The following is a 21791-nucleotide window of genomic DNA, read 5'->3' as shown; positions in this document are numbered from 1 at the left end:
TATGGTCGACATTTGGAGCGTCCAATTTGTAAATAAGGTCGCCGATGATTTAGTAGGTGGCAATGTCAGGTTTCGCGAGGCGAATAAACTGGAGAGATCAGGGAGATAGCTGTTTATTTTGCTACAAAGCTCATCGCTTCGTAACACGTCGTGACAGTGAGTCAGACCTTGCTCTTGTTTTTGTTGTGGTAAAAACACTCCTTTGTCGGATATTGATCTGATACAGCTACGATGCCAGCCCGATCCTCTTTTTCTGTGAGGAGCTTGGTGGAAGTGGCTTCGGATCCCTACAGACAAAATATTTAATTCAAAATAAAAAACAAACATAAAAAATTGTTATTTAAAAAGTTATGTTTGTGGTCTGATTTCAAACGAAGAACTATCGAACGGGGCATCTAGCCACTACACCATTTACGCTCGACAATTTTGTGTGCAAAAGCTGATAACAGCTTCTCAAAGAGATGTTAAACCCGAAATCGTTGCGAACCAAACGGGAATGAGAACAACACCAGAGTTTTCAGGGAGATTAAGGTAATGAACAGGCAGACTACTTAGCCAATGAGTGTGCTATAGTAGCATTTTATTGTTTGAATGCCCATGGAAAAGACAGGTCAAAATGTTTACACTCCCAGCAACGAGAGTATCAGTCCAATTCATTACTTTAAGCAGAGAGAACCAACGAACTTTCGCTGGGTGCTATACAGGACACTCTAGTCTACGATATCACCTAAATAAGTTGGATCTGTTCATAGCACAAACTTTCGCTTTTGTGCGGTGGAGAATGAAACGCCCGTTGACATGCTGTGCGAATGCGCCGCTCTGGCAAGGTAGAGACTTAACCCATTTGTGAAATGGAGTAAAAATCCTGAAGAGGCACCTAAATACATTAAAAGCCTCCACATACAGTAAAAGACTGAAAGTTCAATAACAAAAGATCTATAATAATAAATATAAAACCAGAAAGTATACTCGAAATCTGCATCGTTTTACTTCTTAGACCGATTGGGAGTATAATGCAGACCAAATTATTTTAAAAACTAAATCTTTTGTATAAAATAAGTAAAGCAAAATAAATGTAAGGCGCAATTACCTCCGAAAAGATTTTAGGTCGAGCTTCTCTTCCGATTTGCGTCGTGCTCCTTTTTAAATTTTTCCTACAAATTGGCGAGACGGGACCTACTTGTTTTATGCCGACTACGCACGGCATATGCAGGCCAGACGAGTTTTCACTGAGAAACTTTTCATGGCAGAAATACACTCGTATTGCTTGCCAAACACTGCCAAAGGGCGCCCCCGCTTAGAAAAAGTGTCTTCTAATTGAAAAAATTTGTTTCTAATATTTTGATATTGCTTTGCCCGGGGCGTGAACCCAGGATCATCGGTGTGGCAGGCTGAGCAAGCTACCACACAACACGGCGCCCGCCTATCTTTTGTATAATATCTGAAAATTCTATTAATCTGAGATGAATCTGTGATGAATCACAAAGAAGTATGCGTCTAAAGTCAGCTTTGATCTCATATGGGTTGGAGTGATCGCTTTTGTTTGAGCATGTTCTCTGGAGAGACCAGTTGTACCTCATTAAGGCTGAATGGGTAGTGTCGAACTGGTTGTGTATATATACCCCTATGCTTACTCTCGAACAGAACCAACGGGTACTATCGTATAGATCCATTTCATAACCATACACGCACTGTCGGACAAACCTTCTTGCTACGGGTATGGAAATTCTTACGGCTTTTGTCATTTTTAACACGCTTACATTAGCTTCACTTGTATGTTTGTAACTCTCTAGGCTAGGCGCGCAAAGGAACCCATCTAGCGGCAATTATTGAAAAAGGCAGTGGTTAAATAACAAAACGAGTTACGCTTAATAGCGGAGACACGAACCTCTGTGCTACGGCGTGCTATTTAGTTTTTTAAACTATAATTATATTAAACTAAAAGTAAAAATTTTTTTCACAAAATTCAAATTTCCTCCCTTAGTTATTTTGACCCACCCCAATGTAAAAATATACATCAGTTACAGTAATTTAGCAAGTCGATGTAAATAGATATCTGCCATTTGTTTGTGAAACAACTTCAATTGCGATTACGTAATTCATGTGCAGCGAAATTGCAAACGCTTTCCGGCAACAACAACAAAAGAAAAGTTTTTTTCTGTTTTGCCGACTTTTATTTGCAACTTCACCTTTTCATTTTGCCTATTTTTTTTTCTGGAATATTTTGCGCTATTTTATTTTATAGCAAATGATTGCAGTTTTGAATTTTGTGTGCCAGCAGCGGTGTAGGTTTGTTTGTGTGGCATATTGCGCAATACTTGCAGTTGAATAGCGAATGAAAATACTTTGCGGACGACTGGCTGTTCTCCTCTGACTGTCTCAACTTTAGGTTCCGTTATAGAAAATTTAAAAGCTGCTTTGAAAAATGAAAATGAAATGGAAAATTGAAAATGAGTATGAAAGCAAAGCGCACTTGGCTGGTGTTAGTTATGTATGTATGTGAATGAGGCATGTTGCATGTTGCATGTAGCTTGACATAGCACATTTTGGAGTTCAACTGGGCCAAAAATGGCGATTTGGTGTTGTATTTTTGCTCGTTTTTCAATTTCGTTTTTTGTTTTTATTTGCCCGATATTTTCTGTATGCTCTGTACTGCACACAACACAACATTTTCCGGCATATTGTACACTGTTACGTATGTTTAAATGTGTGTCATGTCATGCTACTTGAACGTGCCTCAATTTTTGGGGGTCTCGAATCAGCATTTCATTTGACATTTATCGAATGTGGTTCCTTTAAATTAGTTTTTGAAGTTTGGAAGTTTGCCGCAACTAAAAATAATTTTTTTTAATTTTCTTATTGCAAATGCTTTCATTTTTATCTCTAAATATGTAGTGTGTATGTATGTAATATAGCAAATAAGCATTCAAAAATCACGCTTTGACTTTAATATACCAAACTTCAGTCCATATTTAGAAAAGACTTGAAAGAAAGCTTCACAGCAGTGAAGAGTTGAAACATGCTGCTAGGAAATAGGCAAATCAATTTACCAGAATATAATTTAAATTTTTTAAATTTTTGCTAAACTATTCAGTTCTGTTTTAGAGCAACAATCTTCTGTAAATAATGTTTTTGAAATATTTTGTTTACCGTATATGTATGTATAAACCATATATGTAATACTCTTATATTGCTACAAAAGGCTAGGTACATTCCCAAACATTAGAGTGCCGATATATTGCTGTAACACATTGCGAGCATTTTCTATTAGCAATATAGGAGTATTACATATATGGTATAATCAAAGCCTTCATAAACGTGAACTTAGCGAAGTACCCTCGTAAAAACAGACACCCTTCACTGATTTGAAATGCGACTTAGCTAGTATTTTGTTGCCTATTTGGCGCTGATTAGGTGCGAAAAGAAAAATCTTGTCACTCTATTATAAGTGCTTATTTTGGATACTTTAATAAGTACACGTGAATGTAGACGTTAACTTAGCGAAGCACCTTTCACTGATTGAAATAGAACTTAGCTGGTATTTTATTGCGCATTCGTCGCTAATTAGGTGCGAGATTATAAACAAGTATAGGTCCGTATCTGCAAAACCGTATGGGATATTAAAATGGCACGTTTCCAGGCCGGAAATTAAGTTTGTTTGGAACATCGGTTCGGTAGCTCAAAACTGAAAGTCCTTTGGTTCAATGTTAGGTTGAACTGACCGCTCAATCATAAACTCATATAAACTGAATATATCCATAGTGTTACCGTAATTTGTTTGACGAGTAAACGAAAAACCTCGAATAAAGTGCCATGACTTCCGTTAAAAAATAACTTCGGCCTCTTGGCAAATACTAGAAGCACCTAGCTTGATTATCAATATCTGACAACTCCACCGCCTTTTGTAGCTGGAGCCTTGACGTTGCAAGCGCAGGATACAAAGACAAGACGTGCTCAGCCTTTTCTTCCTGCCGTCCGCACTTCCAATATCAATATACCCACCATGAGACTTACACCTTCTCTATTTAGAGATATGAACAATTTTCGAAGTCTAGTTTTGCAGGATTTGCATATGATCTTAGAAATTTTGCAGCACCTTGTTCGATCCACGATTTTCCTGCTTGATGGATAATATGCAATTCCTGTCTCCATTTGATTTATCTCAAAAGAATTAAGACGTTTAACGTCAATTCATCGAGTGCTGCATCCTCCTTTGGCAACTCATTGACTTTTTTGTTACCTTCCATCCCTATATGACTGGGAATCCAGTGAAGATGTATGGTCCGTCCTGAGCGATGTCTCTCCAATGATTTCTGCATTGCGGTACACTTCTCGATTAAGTACTGTGTGGTCTATCTAATGAGGTGAAACGAGTTTGGTAATGAAGTCAGAGGTTATTGAACTCATTTGAGCAACGTTTAACTAATGCTAAAAGCCCTCTAGCTCGGCTTACACAACTTTCAATATAAGACTTAAAATCTATTTTACGGTACTTTGCAACACCAAAGTCAATGAAGCTTGTAGTCTGCTCAATTAGGTGGTCACCAATGTTGCAGCTATGTACTGGCAAAGCTCTCCTCCTGCAGCACATGTACTTACATTTTTTAAGTTATGTTCCATTTTGTACTCATCAAACCACATAACAAAGCTATCCAAATCAGACTGAAGACGCGATTTGTCATCTGGGGTGCCGATAGGTATAAAAAGTACAGCTTAAGCACGCTTTCTCCATAATTCCTGCTGCGTTCTTCACGACTACAATTTCCGACTGAGAAACACTACTTTCAACTGGCAGCCTACTAGTTTCTAGACACAGTGGGACCTGAGACTCTCTGTTAATTTGAATGGGAAGAATGAATTTTTTTGATTTTTATTAGCGACTTTGTTTCGATAGGCTTCCGAAATAGTGAGGTCAATCCTCTTATAAATTTCTCTAAACAGCTTTAAAAAAAAAAAAAATCGGCCTCGATTTTAAAGAAGTTTTCAGCGGCAAAAAGTTCAAATAAATTCTTCGGTTTGTACTTACTTAATGTTGTTTTTGCTATTGCAGGTGTTGCAGAGACAGGTTGACATTCCTTAAATGAGAAAGAGACATTTTTATAAGTACCTCAGTGAAATGAGTTAATCTTAAGGTCTTCAATATTTGGTAGACTAATAAGTACTTAGTATATTGATATTTATGAAATTTCAAATTCATAAAACAGATTTACCGAACTATATATCGAGAATCTGCACTGAGGGCGTAGTGATCCTCTTATGCACTTCCTAAAGTTGCTGTCACAGACTAGACCTTATTTATTAGCTTTTAGTTGCAACAGCCATTGATCACCAACTACTGAACAGCCAAGCCAATGCTAAAAAACCTTTGCGCTGAGGGAATAAACTACCAAACGCACGTTTTCAACCTGTTGTTGAAGTCCTTTGTCATTCCCGAACAATGGAGAACGTCAAATAAGTCCACTACTAAAACCTGGTAAACCAGCTAACGTAGGCAACATTAGAAACCGTCCTGCTCCCTCTTTTCACGGCGAATCTTCGCCTAGCCACCCATCAACATGGCTCCCCTTAGCACTACCATCGCACCAAATGCCATACAACACTCAAACTTACGGACTGAATCAGAAAAACTCCATCAAAGAATGGTGCTCGTGGCACTCGACCTGTCAAAAGCTTTTGACACAGTCAACCACGGCATGCTACTCTAAGACATAGAAGGCTCACACCATCCTCTGTCTAAAAAGATGGACCGCAAATAGTCGGTAAGCGTCGGTTCAATTTAAGAACGAAGTTTCAAAGCCTAGGAGAATTAAGCGGGGGTACCAGAGGGTGGAGTTCTATCCTCGCTTCTGTTTAATTTCTACATATCAAAGCTCTCTTCCCAACCAGGAGTAGTTACAATCATTTCCTATGCCGACGACTGTGCACGTATATGGCAATGTGACCTTGCCCCTCAATAGATAAATTAGGTTCTAAATTAAACAGCTATCTCGCCGGTCTTTCTAGTTTCTCCATCTCGCGCAACCTGGCATTATCACCGACAAAATCCACGGCCACTATGTTTACGACGCGGAAGGAACAGATGATGCAAATAGTGGATTTTCACGTCAATGGTGTCACGCTACCGACTGTCGGTCACCCAAAGATCTTAGAGGTAACGTTCGATAATATTTTCACCTTCTAGGCATGAGGGGGCCCTAAGCAAAGTGCATACAGAATCGGTAAACGCCTTTGCCAAGACGCGCCCGGTAAACCCTGTTATCAGTACACTTTATCATACTCTTGGCCCAACTTCGTTCTGGATACTCTTAAACTCTTATTTGTCCAGAACCAACCCCGACATACGTAAAGTAGGTCCTGCATACGATATGTCCTCACATGACACCAGCCATCTTTTCAATTGTAATGTGAAACCTACCTGTGGAATCACCCTATGGTCCACCCCTATTGAAACTGCCAGTTTCCTTGGACTCCCGTTAGAGGACCTACATGACAACAACAACATCAGAAACTACGATAATTGCTTATTATTGCATATGTCGTAAGAATCCCGCACAATATTCGACACTTTGCAACCCCGTTCTGGGTTCTAGTCTTTTCAACTTGCTCAATCTGATGAGGTCGTCTAGGGTATATGCTTCATAAGTTTCGGCTACTTTTCATTCGATGGGCTATTGAAATATGATCTGCGACCCAATATATGTTGATGTAAGTTTCATAAACCAAATACTAACGTTATTAATGAGGAAAGAAATGCCCCAGCGGGTTAAGGGGCTAAGAATATACCCGCAGTAGGTATGCCTGTCGTAAGGAGCGACTAAAATACCAAATTGATTCACGGGGTTGTGTAGCGCAACCCTCTCAAGGGGTTGCCAGCGCAATATATAGCTTCTCCAACCCAATTGTCAATCTCACCTATCCGTGGCGGATTAATAGTCGAGGCTCTGGTGACCCCAAACTCCTGATGGATCTAGGGGGTCGGAGGGCGTTATGGCCTAGAAGGTTCCATGTGGGCATACCAAATCGTTCCCGAGTTGGTCGGGCTAGTACCTTTATGGTGCTTGTTACCGGAACGTACCGTACACTCTCCGAGTGTCCTTATCGCTACCCCAACAATACCATGAGGAAGGAAATGATCAAATTTATGTTAGTAAAAAACCAGTGCTGCAAAAAATCCAACCACAATCCTAACAGAAACAAAAACTGCACTCCACACTAAATTTCTTGGTCTCTACTTATTACAGTCGCTCTCTCTCTTTTACAGAGAAATATGTTAATAACTTTGCACAAAGAACTATAAGCTTTTAAGTAATTTAAACTTTTCTTCAACTCAATAGCTCATCACGTGAAGTTCATATGCAATGACTTGCTCATACCACACGTATTACTACGTGTTCTCTACAATTAATTGCATGCTTTGGGCTCGTATTTTACTCAGTTTGCTCACTACTCATGCGGCATATACTAACGAATGTTATATCAGCTTACAAACAAATATGCATCGTGTTTTTTTGTTTGACTTATTACATGTCACAAATGTTCGTATGCAATATCACACACATATGTACATACATACAAACTGCTTCTTACACCGGTGCATAAACGACCTCATACAGGTCTTTGACCCAATCAATAACAGCAGTGAGAGTTAAAAAAAAAACATAAATGAAAGGCAAAAAAGTAACAAAATGCCAAAGCACAGCGCTCACCGTTGACTGTTGAGTGTTAAAAATGCATTGCAAATACAATGCAAAAAACAGAAAATGGTGAGCGAAAATTTGAACAAAAGCAAATGCAGTCAAAAGCAATTAAAAAGAGATATAAAAGCTCGCGTTACCAACACTGCACTGATGTTCGTACTTCACCAGAGATGAGTGATGAAGTTTTTATCTTATTAAAGACATTAAGATGATCTCTGTAAATTGGTTAAACTCCTTTGCGCGAAGACTCATAATATTTTGGGAGCGTCTTCTTTGAGTTTGTTAGGGCAGCATTTGCAAGTTGTCGTGGAAACTCGATGTGGAAGAGAGAGTGAAGTAAGCCTTCGCGGCGCTGTATGCATACAAGAGGATGGTGTTGTTGTTGTTGCAGCAATAAGGACACTTTCCGAAGGCCTTTGGGAGTGTTATCGATGTTGGTGGTCCTTTGTCTGACACAGATCCGGAACATTCCGGTAACAAGCACCAATAAGGTACCAGCCCGACCATCCCGGGATCGATTTAGTATGACCACATGAGACCTTCAAGGCCATAACGCCCTCCCAATCCCTAGATGCATGAGGAGCTTGGAGTTGCCAGATAAAGAAACAGGATTCGCGACGGGTGGGCGAGGTTGATAATCGGGTTGGAGAAGCTATGTATATATTGCGCTGGGGCCGCTTAAAAAAGTACGTAACTATACCCAAAATACACTAATTTATACCCAAAAACTAGAAGAGGTATGCAGATTATCAATAATAAGCATAAGAGAAGCCCTAAAACCCCCGTTAGCAGCAGCATTATGTGCCATTCTACACATCCCGCCTGCAGACCTAATGGGCAAAAATATCGCATTAGCAACGGCAACAAGGCTTAGGTCCTCGGGGCAGCTTGAGTGCAGGCCGTATGGCCATAGCAGTATAGCGGCATATAATATTAGGCAAACAGGATATATGGTCCCGTGCCTGAGCTTCAAAAGAGTTCTGGGGGCCACAGTTGATCCGGAGGGTTGGCGCGAGGGTGCAGAAATGACAAAACAAACAATTCACGTGTATACAGATGGCTCCAAGTTAAAAAAGCAAGCAGAAATTCTGGAGGAAGCGTGCTTAAGCTGCAGTCGCGTCAGTATATTTATTGATAGTCAGGCGGCGATTAAGGCAATAATGTCACACAGTACTTTATCAAAAAGTGGCCCGGAATGCAAAGAAGCTTTGGAAAAACTTCACTCAGGCAGAAACATACATCTGTACTGGTTTGATACTCATAAAGCGGTAGAAGGTAACGCAAAGGCTGATGAGTTGATAAAGGAGGGTGTAGCAGTCGCTGAATCAACGGCAAACGTCGCAATCCGTTTGGGAGAAATCAAAAGGAGACAGCAGTTGCAAATGATCCATCAAGCAGGAAAGGCGTAGACAGAAGCGCGGACCTGCAAAATTTCTAAGATCATGTGAAAATCTTACGATATTAGACTCACAAAGTGGCTCATACAACTGAAGAGAAAATATTTAAGTCTCACGGTGGGCATACTAACTGGGCGCTGCCTTCTGGCGTCACATGCTTAAAAGTTAAGCCTCGTCAGTAACATTATATGTAGGAAGTGCTAGCTGCATGAGGAAATGGTTGAGCACTCGTCAGGAATTTACTTTAGTCGAGTGCGATGGTTGCTCTCATTAGGATTTTTTTCGAGAATAATTTAAGAACCACTGGCTTAATTTTATAAAAGTTTAAAGGATTGCACTGATATACGCAGCTGAGGTTGCTGCGTCTTGTGGTTTGCAGACGATGGCATTTTATGGAGAATATACATATATAAATATTAGGGTGTGTCAAAAAACTACAAAATTTTGTATTCGCTCTCACCTGAAAATATCAAAGAATATGTCCAAACAAAAGTTCTCTTACAGGCAGAACTCTTAAATTTAATTTTAAGAAGTCCTCCACTGAACTTGAAGTTTTGCCATTTAAATAACACGAAAACTGGGGCTTTTTACATTATTTTGCCCTGGAAAATGTTAAGAATTTGTTTGATAAAATGAATATATGGATTATATTAAGCACTTAATTCTGAAGAAGAAAAATTTATCGACCCAAAATTTTCATCGTCGATAATGAAGTTTCTACAGAGCAAAAGCAAAGAAAAACCAAGTAAGGACGGGACTTTTATCTGAACAATTGGTTGTAAGTACCATATACGAGAGCATCTGGTAAAATTTGAAGCTAATATCTCAAAAAATGAGGAAAAGGAAAAGCAACAAAAAAACAATACTTAATACTGTGTTGTTATTGCGATAAGGACACTCCCCGAAGGCTTTGGGGAGTGTGATCCGGTAACAAGCACCATTAAGGTACTAGCCCGAACATCTCTGGAACGATTTGGTATGACCACATGAAACTTTCGAGGCCACACCGCCCTCCCACCCCCTAGTTCCATAAGGAACTTGGGATCGCCAGAGCCTCGGCTATTAAAGATGGATACGCTACAGGTAGTGCGGTTGACGGTTGCGCTGGCAACCCCTTGAAAGAGTTGTGCTACACAACCCCTTGAATCAATTTGGTATTTTAGTCGCCTCTTACGACAGGCATACCTGCCGCGGGTATATTCCAAGCCCCCTAAACCGCAGCAGGGCATTCATATGGCTGAGTGGATAGAGGTACCCTAACGCCAGTATGAAGTAGGAATATTGGGGACTTCGAGTTTAATACTCAGCTACCGGAAAGAAGTGCACTAGTAACCATCTCGGTGTTTAAATTTTGTAATTCTTCCCTAATATTAATAATAAATTGAGGAAGATATGACAAAAAAAAAATATTTTTTAAAAATCAGTTGTATGGGGGATATATGCTAGTCCGATCTGGCTGCTTCCGACAAATGTCTAATCGGACAACTAAATATGCCCGCTTATCAAGATATCTCAAAAATTGAGGGAAGCGTTTGCGTTCAAACTGACTGACGGGCTTTAATTTTCATGAAAGCTATAAAAAGGTGTGAGTACCAGGTACTCCTGAAGATAGATGTGTAAAAATGTAGGTGAACGTCTAGGAAACTACTGTTTCAAAGTAAACTAACGCTCGCCCAGGGCTTGAAGTTAAACCATAACAGAAGTCACCTTACCAGAAACAACTAAAAATAAATGCAAGGCGCGAGAGATTTTAGGCCGGGTGTCGAACAAAAAGTTTGCTCTTTTTGAGAAGAGTTTTTAGTGGCTTCTTAGAGGTAACAACCGATACCGACAAATTATTGTTTTATTATCGGTTTATTATTGATAGCGAGTTATTATCGTCGTGTTTTCGATTTGTTATCAGCTTGCTATCGGTTTGTTATCAGGCTGTCATCGATTTTTTATTGTTTCCTTATCGACTTGTTATCGAAGGGTTGCACATGTGTCATTGAGTTTTTTTCGGTATCTGTTTCACAACAAAGCGATTAGTCATCGTTGACCAATCAATAACATTATGATAAAAAATTGGTAACACTCCGATAAAAAATTGATAACTTTTCGATATAAAATCGATAACACGCGGATTACATATCGATAACACTCCAATAACAAATCTATAAGTTTCCGAAACAAATTAATATTCTTTTGATAACACATTATGTCCGGAAGTAATCGAAAACTTTTTGAAAACAAATCGATAACTCCGATAGAGAATTCCTTAAAGTCCGATACCAAATGATAAATCGATAACAAACCGATAACTCGTTGATAAATCGATTTTATTTCATTCTTTTTTATGTTATTGTATTTTGTTCGCTCGGAGTCGGCATAAAACATGTCGGTCCCGTCACCCCAATTTGTAGGTAGAATTAAAAAGAAGCACGACTCAAATTGGAAGAAAAACTCGGCTTAAATTTCCAGGCGGTAGATCACGCCAAGTATTTTTTTATACTCAGTTGAGCAGAGCTCACAGAGTATATTAAGTTTGATTGAATAACGGTAGGTTGTACATATATAAAGGAATCGAGATAGATATAGACTTCCATATATCAAAATAATCAGGATCGAAAAAAAATTTGATTGAGCCACGTCCGTCCGTCCGTCCGTTCGTCCGTTAACACGATAACTTGAGTAAATTTTGAGGTATCTTGATGAAATTTGGTATGTGGGTTCCTGAGCACTCATCTCAGATCGCTATTTAAAATCAACGATATCGGACTATAACCACGCCCACTTTTTCGATATCGAAAATTTCGAAAAATCGAAAAAGTGCGATAATTCATTACAAAAGACAGATAAAGCGAAGAAACTTGGTAGATGAGTTGAACTTATGACGCAAAATAGAAAATTAGTAAAATTTTGGACAATGGGCGTGGCACCGCCCACTTTTAAAAGAAGGAAAATTAAAATTTTTGCAAGCTGTAATTTGGCAGTCGTTGAAGATATCATGATGAAATTTGGCAGAACGTTACTCCTATTGCTATATGTACGCTTAATAAAAATTAGCAAAATCGGAGAAGGACCACGCCCACTTTTAAAAAAAAAATTTTTTTAAAGTAAAATTTTAACAAAAAATTTAATATCTTTACAGTATATAAGTAAATTATGTCAAGATTCAACTCCAGTAATGATATGGTGCAACAAAATACAAAAATAAAAGAAAATTTCAAAATGGGCGTGGTTCCGCCCTTTTTCATTTAATTTGTCTAGGATACTTTTAACGCCATAAGTCGAACAAAAGATAACCAATCCTTTTGAAATTTGGTAGGTGCATAGATTTTATGATGTTAACTGTTTTCGTCCGTCTGTCCTTCCGCATGGCCGTTAGCACGATAACTTGAGCATAAATCGACATATCTTTAACGAACTTAGTTCACGTGCTTACTTGAACTCACTTTATCTTTGTATGAAAAATGAACGAAGTCCGACTATGACCACGCCCACTTTTTCGATATTGAAAATTACGAAAAATGAAAAAATGCCATAATTCTATACCAAATACGAAAAAAGGGATGAAACATGGTAAAGTAATTGGATTGTTTTATTGACGCGAAATATAACTTTAGAAAAAACTTTATAAAATGGTTGTGACGCCTACCATATTAAGTAGAAGAAAATGAAAAAGTTCTGCAGGGCGAAATAAAAACCCTTAAAATCTTGGCAGGTATTACATATATAAATAAATTAGCGGTATCCAACAGATGATGTTCTGGGTCACCCTGGTCCACATTTTGGTCGTTATTTGGAAAACGCCTTCACATATACAACTACCACCACTCCCTTTTAAAACTCTCATTAATACCTTTAATTTGATACCCATATCGTACAAACTCATTCTAGAGTCACCCCTGGTCCACCTTTATGGCGATATCTCGAAAAGGCGTCCGCCTATAGAACTAAGCCCCACGCCCTTTTAAAATACTCATTAACACCTTTCATTTGATACCCATATGGTACAAACATATTCTAAAGTCACCCCTGGGCCACCTTTATGGCGATATCTCGAAAAGGCGAACACCTATAGAACGAGGACCCACTCCCTTTTAAAAATACTCATCAACACCTTTCATTTGATACCCATATCGTACAAACAAAGTCTAGAGTCACCCCTGGTCCACCTTTATTGCGATACCTCGAAAAGGCGCCCACCTATAGAACTAAGGCCCACTCCCTTTAAAAATACTCATTAACTCCTTTCGTTTGATACCCATATTGCACAAACGAATTCTAGAGTCACCCCTGGCCCACCTTTATGGCGATATCTCGAAACGGCGTCCACCTATGGAACTAAGGATTACTCCCTTTTAAAATACTCATTAACACCTTTCTTTTGATACCCATATTGCACAAACAAATTCTAGGGTCACCCCTGCTCCACCTTTATGGCGATATCTCGAAACGGCGTCCACCTATGGAACTAAGGATTACTCCCTTTTAAAATACTAATTAACACCTTTCTTTTGATACCCATATTGTACAAACAAATTCTAGGGTCACCCCTGGTCCACCTTTATGGCGATATCTCGAAAATGCGACCACCTATTCAACAACCACCACTTCCTTTTAAAACCCTCATTAATACCTTTAATTTGATACCCATATTGTACAAACACATTCTAGAGTCACCCCTGGTCCACCTTTATGGCGATATTTCGAAACGGGGTCCACCTATAGAACTAAGGCCCACTCCCTTTTAAAATACTCATTAACGCCTTTCGTTTGATGCCCATATTGTACAAACAAATTCTAGGGTCACCCCTGGTCCACCTATGTGGCGATATCTCGAAACGGCGCCCACCTATGGAACTAAGGATTACTCCCTTTTAAAATACTCATTAACACCTTTCTTTTGATACCCATATTGTACAAACAAATTCTAGGGTCACCCCTGGTCCACCTTTAAGGCGATGTCTCGAAACGGCGCCCACCTATGGAACTAAGGATTACTCCCTTTTAAAATACTCATTAACACCTTTCTTTTGATACCCATATTGCACAAACAAATTCTAGGGTCACCCCTGCTCCACCTTTATGGCGATATCTCGAAACGGCGTCCACCTATGGAACTAAGGATTACTCCCTTTTAAAATACTAATTAACACCTTTCTTTTGATACCCATATTGTACAAACAAATTCTAGGGTCACCCCTGGTCCACCTTTATGGCGATATCTCGAAAATGCGACCACCTATTCAACAACCACCACTTCCTTTTAAAACCCTCATTAATACCTTTAATTTGATACCCATATTGTACAAACACATTCTAGAGTCACCCCTGGTCCACCTTTATGGCGATATTTCGAAACGGGGTCCACCTATAGAACTAAGGCCCACTCCCTTTTAAAATACTCATTAACGCCTTTCGTTTGATGCCCATATTGTACAAACAAATTCTAGGGTCACCCCTGGTCCACCTATGTGGCGATATCTCGAAACGGCGCCCACCTATGGAACTAAGGATTACTCCCTTTTAAAATACTCATTAACACCTTTCTTTTGATACCCATATTGCACAAACAAATTCTAGGGTCACCCCTGGTCCACCTTTATGGCTATATCCCTAAATGGCGTCCACCTATAGAACTATGGCCCACTCCCTCATAAAATACTCTTTAATGCCTTTCATTTGATACAAATGTCATACAAACACATTCCAGGGTTTCCCTCGGTTCATTTTTCTACATGGTGATTTTCCCTTATTTTGTCCCCAAAACTCTCAACTGAGTATGTAATGTTCGGTTACACCTGAACTTAACCTTCCTTACTTGTTGTTTGTTAATTTTATATTTTATTTCTCGAATTTTATATTCATTTTTTACATTTTATTTGATTTTAATTATATAATATATTTGTTTTTTTTTTACAGGCCTGGAATCCTATAAAAACACCACGCTCAGAACTACCAAGATCGACAGAGCCTTATGCCGATAAATGTCCGGCGCACTACATTCTGAACTTCCCAAAGAGAAGGGCCTTACTGTGGCACAACTTCGTTATTTATCCAAAACCAACTCTGCCACACTCAATGTATGTCCTCAATATAATGTGTCTCCGCATGGCACCAATCATCCTCTTAATTTCAATGTAGAAGCAACGCCTCTAACACACAGATGTCTATGGGACAACCCTATTGAAACTGGAAGTTTCCTAGCATGGGGGAAATAAGGACATCCAGATCGAGTTGAGACAGGGTGACGCGCGTCTCCCAGGGAATTGTGCTTTCTTCCTTTGTGATGCCTGAAAATGCGGTTTTAACAACGGTGTACACCAAGCGTGGCTATTTCAAAGAAGCCGACGACTTTATGTGCAAAAGTATATTTGCAAGCCAGCTCCTGTTCGTCGGAAACATTTGGCTGTGTTCGACGTAATGTGTGACCGTATTTCATTTCTGCAGAAGCACAGGTTGTTGTTAGGAATTTCACTTCATGCAGTGAGTTACTTGTGGATCGGCCGCCCATATTGGTGAATCGGTGCTCGCTCACTTGCTGCCTTAGCACAACGTTGCTTATCGTGCCCACAGTGCAAGCCGGAATAGCCGGGATTGTACATGGCCTATGTGGTGGCTTCTCCACCTAAAATACTTACACGAAAAAAGCGTAAATGTTGTGAAAATATTTCATGTAATAAAATTTAAGAAACAAACAATTTTGTTTTTAATTTTTATTTTATTTTTTTTTTTTTAATGAAATGAAATCGCAGAGCTGAGTACCACAATACACTGCAAGAGCTTCTAACTTATGAAACAGGCGCAGATTTTTTTTCTATAGGGATAAAGGGGCAGCACCGTAAACCGAACGTGAGATGTGGCGCAGCCATGAGATGCGTTCGTGCCAACATTGAAATGCACCCGAAGTCCAACACGGTAGAATAGTCCGATCTGCACAGGGAGACCAGAGAGACTCACATTACTTGGATATAAACACTGTCCTAGGATAATAGTTTTTCGTCTAATATGAGTCGAGACACGAAAACGCGTATTGCGCCCGAGGATAGTCCCTGCATGGTGAAACACGCGCCTTACCATACTCTTTCCATAAGAATGCTTAAAGGCCGATCTCAAAGACGATTACACAGGCAGCAGACTTCGAATCTTCAGCTGCTTTCTTAGACCTTCACAGAGATTAATAAAATAAAAATGTAGGGCGCGATAACCTCCGAAGAGATCTAAGGCCGAGCTTCTCTCCGAGATTAATAGTTTATGAACTAAATGGATTCATAAATGTTTCCTTTATCGCAAATTCGAAGGATCCTAAATGCTAAAAGTATTTTGTTTGATACCAAACTATTGTGGGGTTTGTTTCTTTCTGACAGCGTCAAGGAGCACTGGCGAATCGAAATTTTACTTAGAAGTTTAAAAAAGTAGGACATTTTTGCAAATTTCGTAAATTCTACCAGGAGCATACATTTAGGCGCATTTTGTAGTGCAACGTTTCCGCTGCCGCTTGTGTTTAATTTCTGGGCTCCTATTAGAATTTACAAAATTTGCAAAATTTCCTAGTAACATTTATTTGGATTTTGTCGGGAGGGCTCCTTGTCGCTGCATTCCGACTACAGCAGCTGATTGATCCTTGATTTTGATCTTGCTAGAATTAATTTTTTCTTTGTTTGTTTCTGCAATTATGCCTTATGCATGCAGCAAATTCTTATGGCGAGTTATGCTCGGTAAGTCCTCTTCTTAGAGATCACTACCAAATTCTTACATAGGACGGAATAAAACCCCCAAAGGATTCTCGCGTCAGCCTGGCCCAACTTCGATTCGAATATTGGCGCAGATCAAACCTCGACATACGTAACGTATCTCATTTATATTTATGTCTCCACCAACCATCTGTTCAATGGCATTATATAACGATCACCTCTAAAAGCATTGAAGACACTCCCCGAAGTATTTGGGGAGTGTTATCGATATTTGATGGTCCTTTGCCGGATATAGATCCGGAGCGTTCCGGTAACAAGCACCATTAGGATACTACCCCAAAGACCTCGGGAACAATTTAATAAGACTACATTGAACCTTCAAGGCCATATAGCCACTCAACAACTAGTTTCTTGAGGAACTTGTGGTCGCCAGAGCCCCGCCTGCTAAATATGTATATGATACACACATAGTTGTAAAAGGATTCGCCTCGCGTAAGTGAGGTTGACAATTGGGTTGCGGAAGCAGTGAATTGCGCTTATCAACCCTTTAAATCCCGCTTCACCTCTGTCGGAACTGCCGGTAGTATTATAGAACCCTCACATCTAACACCAATCTCTGTTAGTTAGGGGAAATGGCTAATGATGGTTCGTGAGCTACCACAGCTATTGGATAGGGCGAAGCATAAAAGAAGAGGAGAACTAATCAAATAAGCCACCGAATAAGATAGTTCGCCCTCGAAAATATGTACGGTGTTTGCCGTATTTCAGGCACGTATTTTGAAGAGTGCTCTCGGCTACAAAAGTGTCCAAGGTGATATGCGGACGCTCTTTTCAATTAAATACTAATCACCTGACTAGGTACTCAGAAACGAACGACAAGCGACACCGGAAACAATTTCTTATAACTTTCTCCTAAATTTATGCTTCGTTATGCCAAAATGTTGCTTTTCATTTTACAGTGCAGTGCGTACAATGAGCCTTATATATAAATTTCAAGAATTTTTTTCAGTTTTGAGTTTCTGATCTGAATATTGGTGTAGGGTAAACTCTTATTATGCAGAATCAACCCCGAAATTATCTCATTTATATTTGTGTCTTCACCAACCATCTTATTCAGTGCCTAATTTTATTCATTCTTTTCTTCTTCCGTGCCTATCCAATAGCTGTGGTAACTCATGAGTTATCACACATATCCTCGAACGGAAGTCCAAGGAAACTGGCAGTTTCAACAGACTTAGGGCATAGAGAAATTGGCGTTAGAGGTGTTGGTGCTATAATACCACTGAAAGGATGGTCGTGGAGACACAAATATAAATGAAATACGTTACGTATGTCGGTGTGAGTTCTGGATAGGTTAGATTTAAACCTATGCAAATATTCAAATCGAATTCGGGTCAGAGTGATGCGCGAGGCCTTGGGGGTGGTACACTTATGTAAGCATCTAAGAAGAGAGCCTACCGGGCATAACTCAGCATAAGAATTCACTCATCATGCATGGATAAGGCTAAGAGACTTTTCATTCTGTTTTAGATTAATCGCACAAATTCTTGGATGTTGAGCTTCTTCATAGTGTGGACGGGCATGTCGCCTTATTTACCTGAGGGCGACGCTGCATCAATCAGTTTATCTGCTTTAGGACCAGGTTTCTGAGAACTTACCTATTTTAATTGAATAATTTTCTAGGTTTGATCGAAATCCAGCAGAAAATTAAAGACAAACACAAAAAATAAATGCAATTATATAAAAAAGGCATCAAAAAACGTAGGAAAAAGGAACAGCACTTTTGCAGAAACAAATACGAGATAAAAAATCCAATTGTATCAAAACAAGATCAAATTATATTCAGCTGTTGCAGGATGAATGCAACGAATTTGCCACCGCTGTACCTTATTAATATGTAGCATACACTTAGGAGCATTTTATAAGGCAAATTGTTGCTTATTTACTATGACCCGTCGGTACTCCGTTCGAACCATTTCTTGCGGACAATAAACCTGCTGATAGCTTTTACAAAGCATTTAGCTACTTTCTTAAGTTTGGACACGATATAACTGTCCATAGTTAGAAACCTAGTTTGTGCTAGAGCTGGACATTTACACAGGTAGTACGCGACTGTCTCTTTGCTGTCCTCCTTGCCGCAGCTTCTGCAAATCCTATTACAAGGGATTCTAATTCTCTCAGCATGCAGGTCCAGCGGTCCAGTTGCCCGTGACTCTGGCAGTGATCATCTATACTTATTTCTTTGACCTATTTAGTAGGTCCTCTATTCTCTTTTTATATTTATTGAACTCTAAGAAGAAGGCTTACCGGGCATAACTCGCCATAAGAATTTACTGGCCGTGCATGGATAAGGCTAAGAGGCTTTTCATTCTGTTTTAGATTAATCGCATAAATTCCTGGATGTTGAGCTTCTTCATAGTGTGGACGGGGATGTCTCATTATTTACCTGATAGACAAGGCTGCATAAATCAGTTTACCTCGTTTAGAACAAGGTTTCTGAGAAAATACCAGAGTGTGTAGATGTCCAATGAGTTCTAGTTGAAGACTGCTAACTCTTTATATCTGCTATGTATGTTTTTTTTTTTTTTGTTTTTGATTGATGTAAGCAGACGAAGCATCTCGACCGTTTCCATAGCATTCATGAGTGCACCTGCCCTTGAAAGTTGCTCAAACTTACTATGCAGTTTTGAAGTCAACTTTAGCTGAAATTGAAGTTGAGCTTCAGCGTCTGATCAAGCAGGGTTAAACTCTAGTTAACCTAATGTAAAATAAAACATGTATAAAGTATTTTTAATTTATTACGCTTCTTTATTTCTCACAATAAACAGATGTAGGATATTTACTAGAGAAATGTGCTGGATATTCATATGAGAACTACAAATTTCCCAAATCTATTCAAAGTTGATAAATAATTTCAGAATGATGCTGGAGATTAACACGAGAAGTATAAATTTTAAAAAGTTTATCAAAGGTTGGGTAGTGCTTGGAGAAGGAAGTTGGAACTTGTTTGCCTATTTGATATACTTACTTAATTGGCACTTAACCGTTTAAACGGTTATGGCCGTCCAACAAGGCACACCAGTCGATCCTTTCTCTGCCCACCGGCGTCAATTGCTCACACCAAGGGAGTTTAAATCGTTTTCCACCTGGTCCTCCCAGCGGAGTGGGGGCCGCCCTCTACCTCTGCTTCCATAGGCGGGTTCCGACAGAAACACTTTCTTGGCCGGAGCGTCACCTTTCATTCGCATAACATGCCCTAGCCAGCGCAGCCGCTACGTTTTAATTCGCTGGACTATGTTGATGTCGTTAAATCTTCTTCGGTACTTGCCATCGCCAACGCATAAAGGTCCATTAATCGAAGAAATTTTCTCTCGAACATTCCCAGAACCGTTTCATCTGATGTTGTTGAACAATAAGTGACTTGTAGAGTATGATTTTCGTTTGCCGAGAGAGGACTTTACTTTTTACTTTCCATAAGAAAGCATGCAAAGAATATTTTGCCGTATAGTGTTGGTGTTGTTGTAGCGATAAGGACACTGCCCGCAGGCTTTGGGAAGTTTTACCGATGTTGATGGTCCTTCGCCGGATGCAGATCCGGTACGTTGCAGTACCAAGCCCGACCATCTCGGGAACGATTTGTTATGATCACATGCGGCTTTCGTGGCCATAATGCTTTCCCACCCCCAAGATCAATGAGGATTTCGGGGTCGCCAGGGACTCGGTTGTTAAGGAAACAGGAAATGCCACGGATAGGTGAGGTTGACAATTGGGTTGGATACGCTATAGTGTAGTGCCGCTCTGTGTGGACTTGGCTTAAGTGGCAGTATGATGTTCGATATAGATTTCTTTCAACGTCTGAGGTGCTGTTAAAATAGTTATGGCTTAGGTATAGAATTGAAACAATTGATTGCAAAAACTTCGTGTAGCCATAGACCACGCGAACTGTTTTAAGGCTCAATAAGGTGACGTGTGGAAATGATTTTAGAACGAATGTGCTCATGTCGTTATAGGTTTGATTAAAGCATTGAGAATATAAACTAAAAATCAATTGGAAGTCACATTTTTTTGTAATTACAGTCAAAACACCGAAAGCAGGTACTGAAAACGAAAACAGCAAATGAATGGATCTCGGAGCATCACACACTTTATAAGAAAATGTGCCCAAACCTTTTAATAACCATGAGCTCTTGAAATATAAAACAACACACACACACGCATACTTACTTCCAGATTTGAGGGACTTGTCGTGCTCGTTGCTTACGCAAGCAGGGAATAGCAAGACAAGAAAAGGTTCAACATAGTCGAAAGACAGCATATTTACATAAACAAGCAACCAACGACCACGACACCATGACGCCCTCTTTATATCAAGATGAAACAAATTATTTATATTGAACCCCTGCCAGAGTGCGTTACACAAATTCATATTTACTATGTAGCATAAATTTAGGCGCATTCTGTCATGCAATAGCTTGCGCTGCCGCTTAATTTTTGAGCTCCTGTTATTAAATAAAAAATAAACCAACGACACCAAATATTGGATCAATCGCGATCTTACAAATCAGTAGGCCGATATAACAACAAAAATATATATAATTTATTTTTGATAAATTACTGCTATGGATCAGGTGTTTATTTCTCACAATAAATAGCTCTTGGCTTTGGTAGTACCACCTTGGAGATTTTTTCTCAACATTACCTCAACTAGATATCCAACTTAGGATATCAACTGGAGAAACGTGTTGAATATTCATTTGAGAACGCTACAAATCTCTGAAAGGTTGGACAATAATTTGAAAATGCTAATGACGTTGGAGATCAACTCGAGAACTATAAATTTTACAAAGGTTGGATAGTGATTGGAGAATGAAGTTGGATATGAACTTGAGAACTATCTGTTAAGAATAATGTATATACGTCAACGTTTGTGGTTAAAAAAACGCTTATCCTCACTAAGCTTAAGCTTAGTACACCCATCTACCGGCAGTGGTTCAATAATTATCTTCAGAACATGTTGT

The 21791-nt window shown here is 39.4% G+C and overlaps 1 protein-coding gene and 1 long non-coding RNA gene across 2 annotated transcripts in view; one reads left to right on the top strand and one right to left on the bottom strand.

Annotated features, from left to right (window-relative positions):
• Positions 1–15661, top strand: part of LOC137249556 (uncharacterized) — a 280890-nt gene extending 265229 nt beyond the window's left edge. The window contains exon 5 of the long non-coding RNA XR_010952416.1: positions 15002–15661. This is a non-coding gene — a long non-coding RNA (uncharacterized lncRNA). The remainder of the gene's footprint in view (positions 1–15001) is intronic.
• LOC137249554 (uncharacterized) overlaps positions 4346–21791 on the bottom strand; it is a 404307-nt gene continuing 386861 nt past the window's right edge. Inside the window, exon 5 of the mRNA XM_067781183.1 lies at positions 4346–5075. Coding sequence (XP_067637284.1) covers positions 4944–5075 — 132 coding nt within the window. The 3' untranslated portion in view covers positions 4346–4943. The remainder of the gene's footprint in view (positions 5076–21791) is intronic.

Source organism: Eurosta solidaginis, chromosome 4 (genome assembly GCF_040869045.1).
Source record: "Eurosta solidaginis isolate ZX-2024a chromosome 4, ASM4086904v1, whole genome shotgun sequence".
Classification (NCBI taxonomy): domain Eukaryota; kingdom Metazoa; phylum Arthropoda; class Insecta; order Diptera; family Tephritidae; genus Eurosta; species Eurosta solidaginis.
This window is presented reverse-complemented; position numbering and strand designations above follow the sequence as displayed.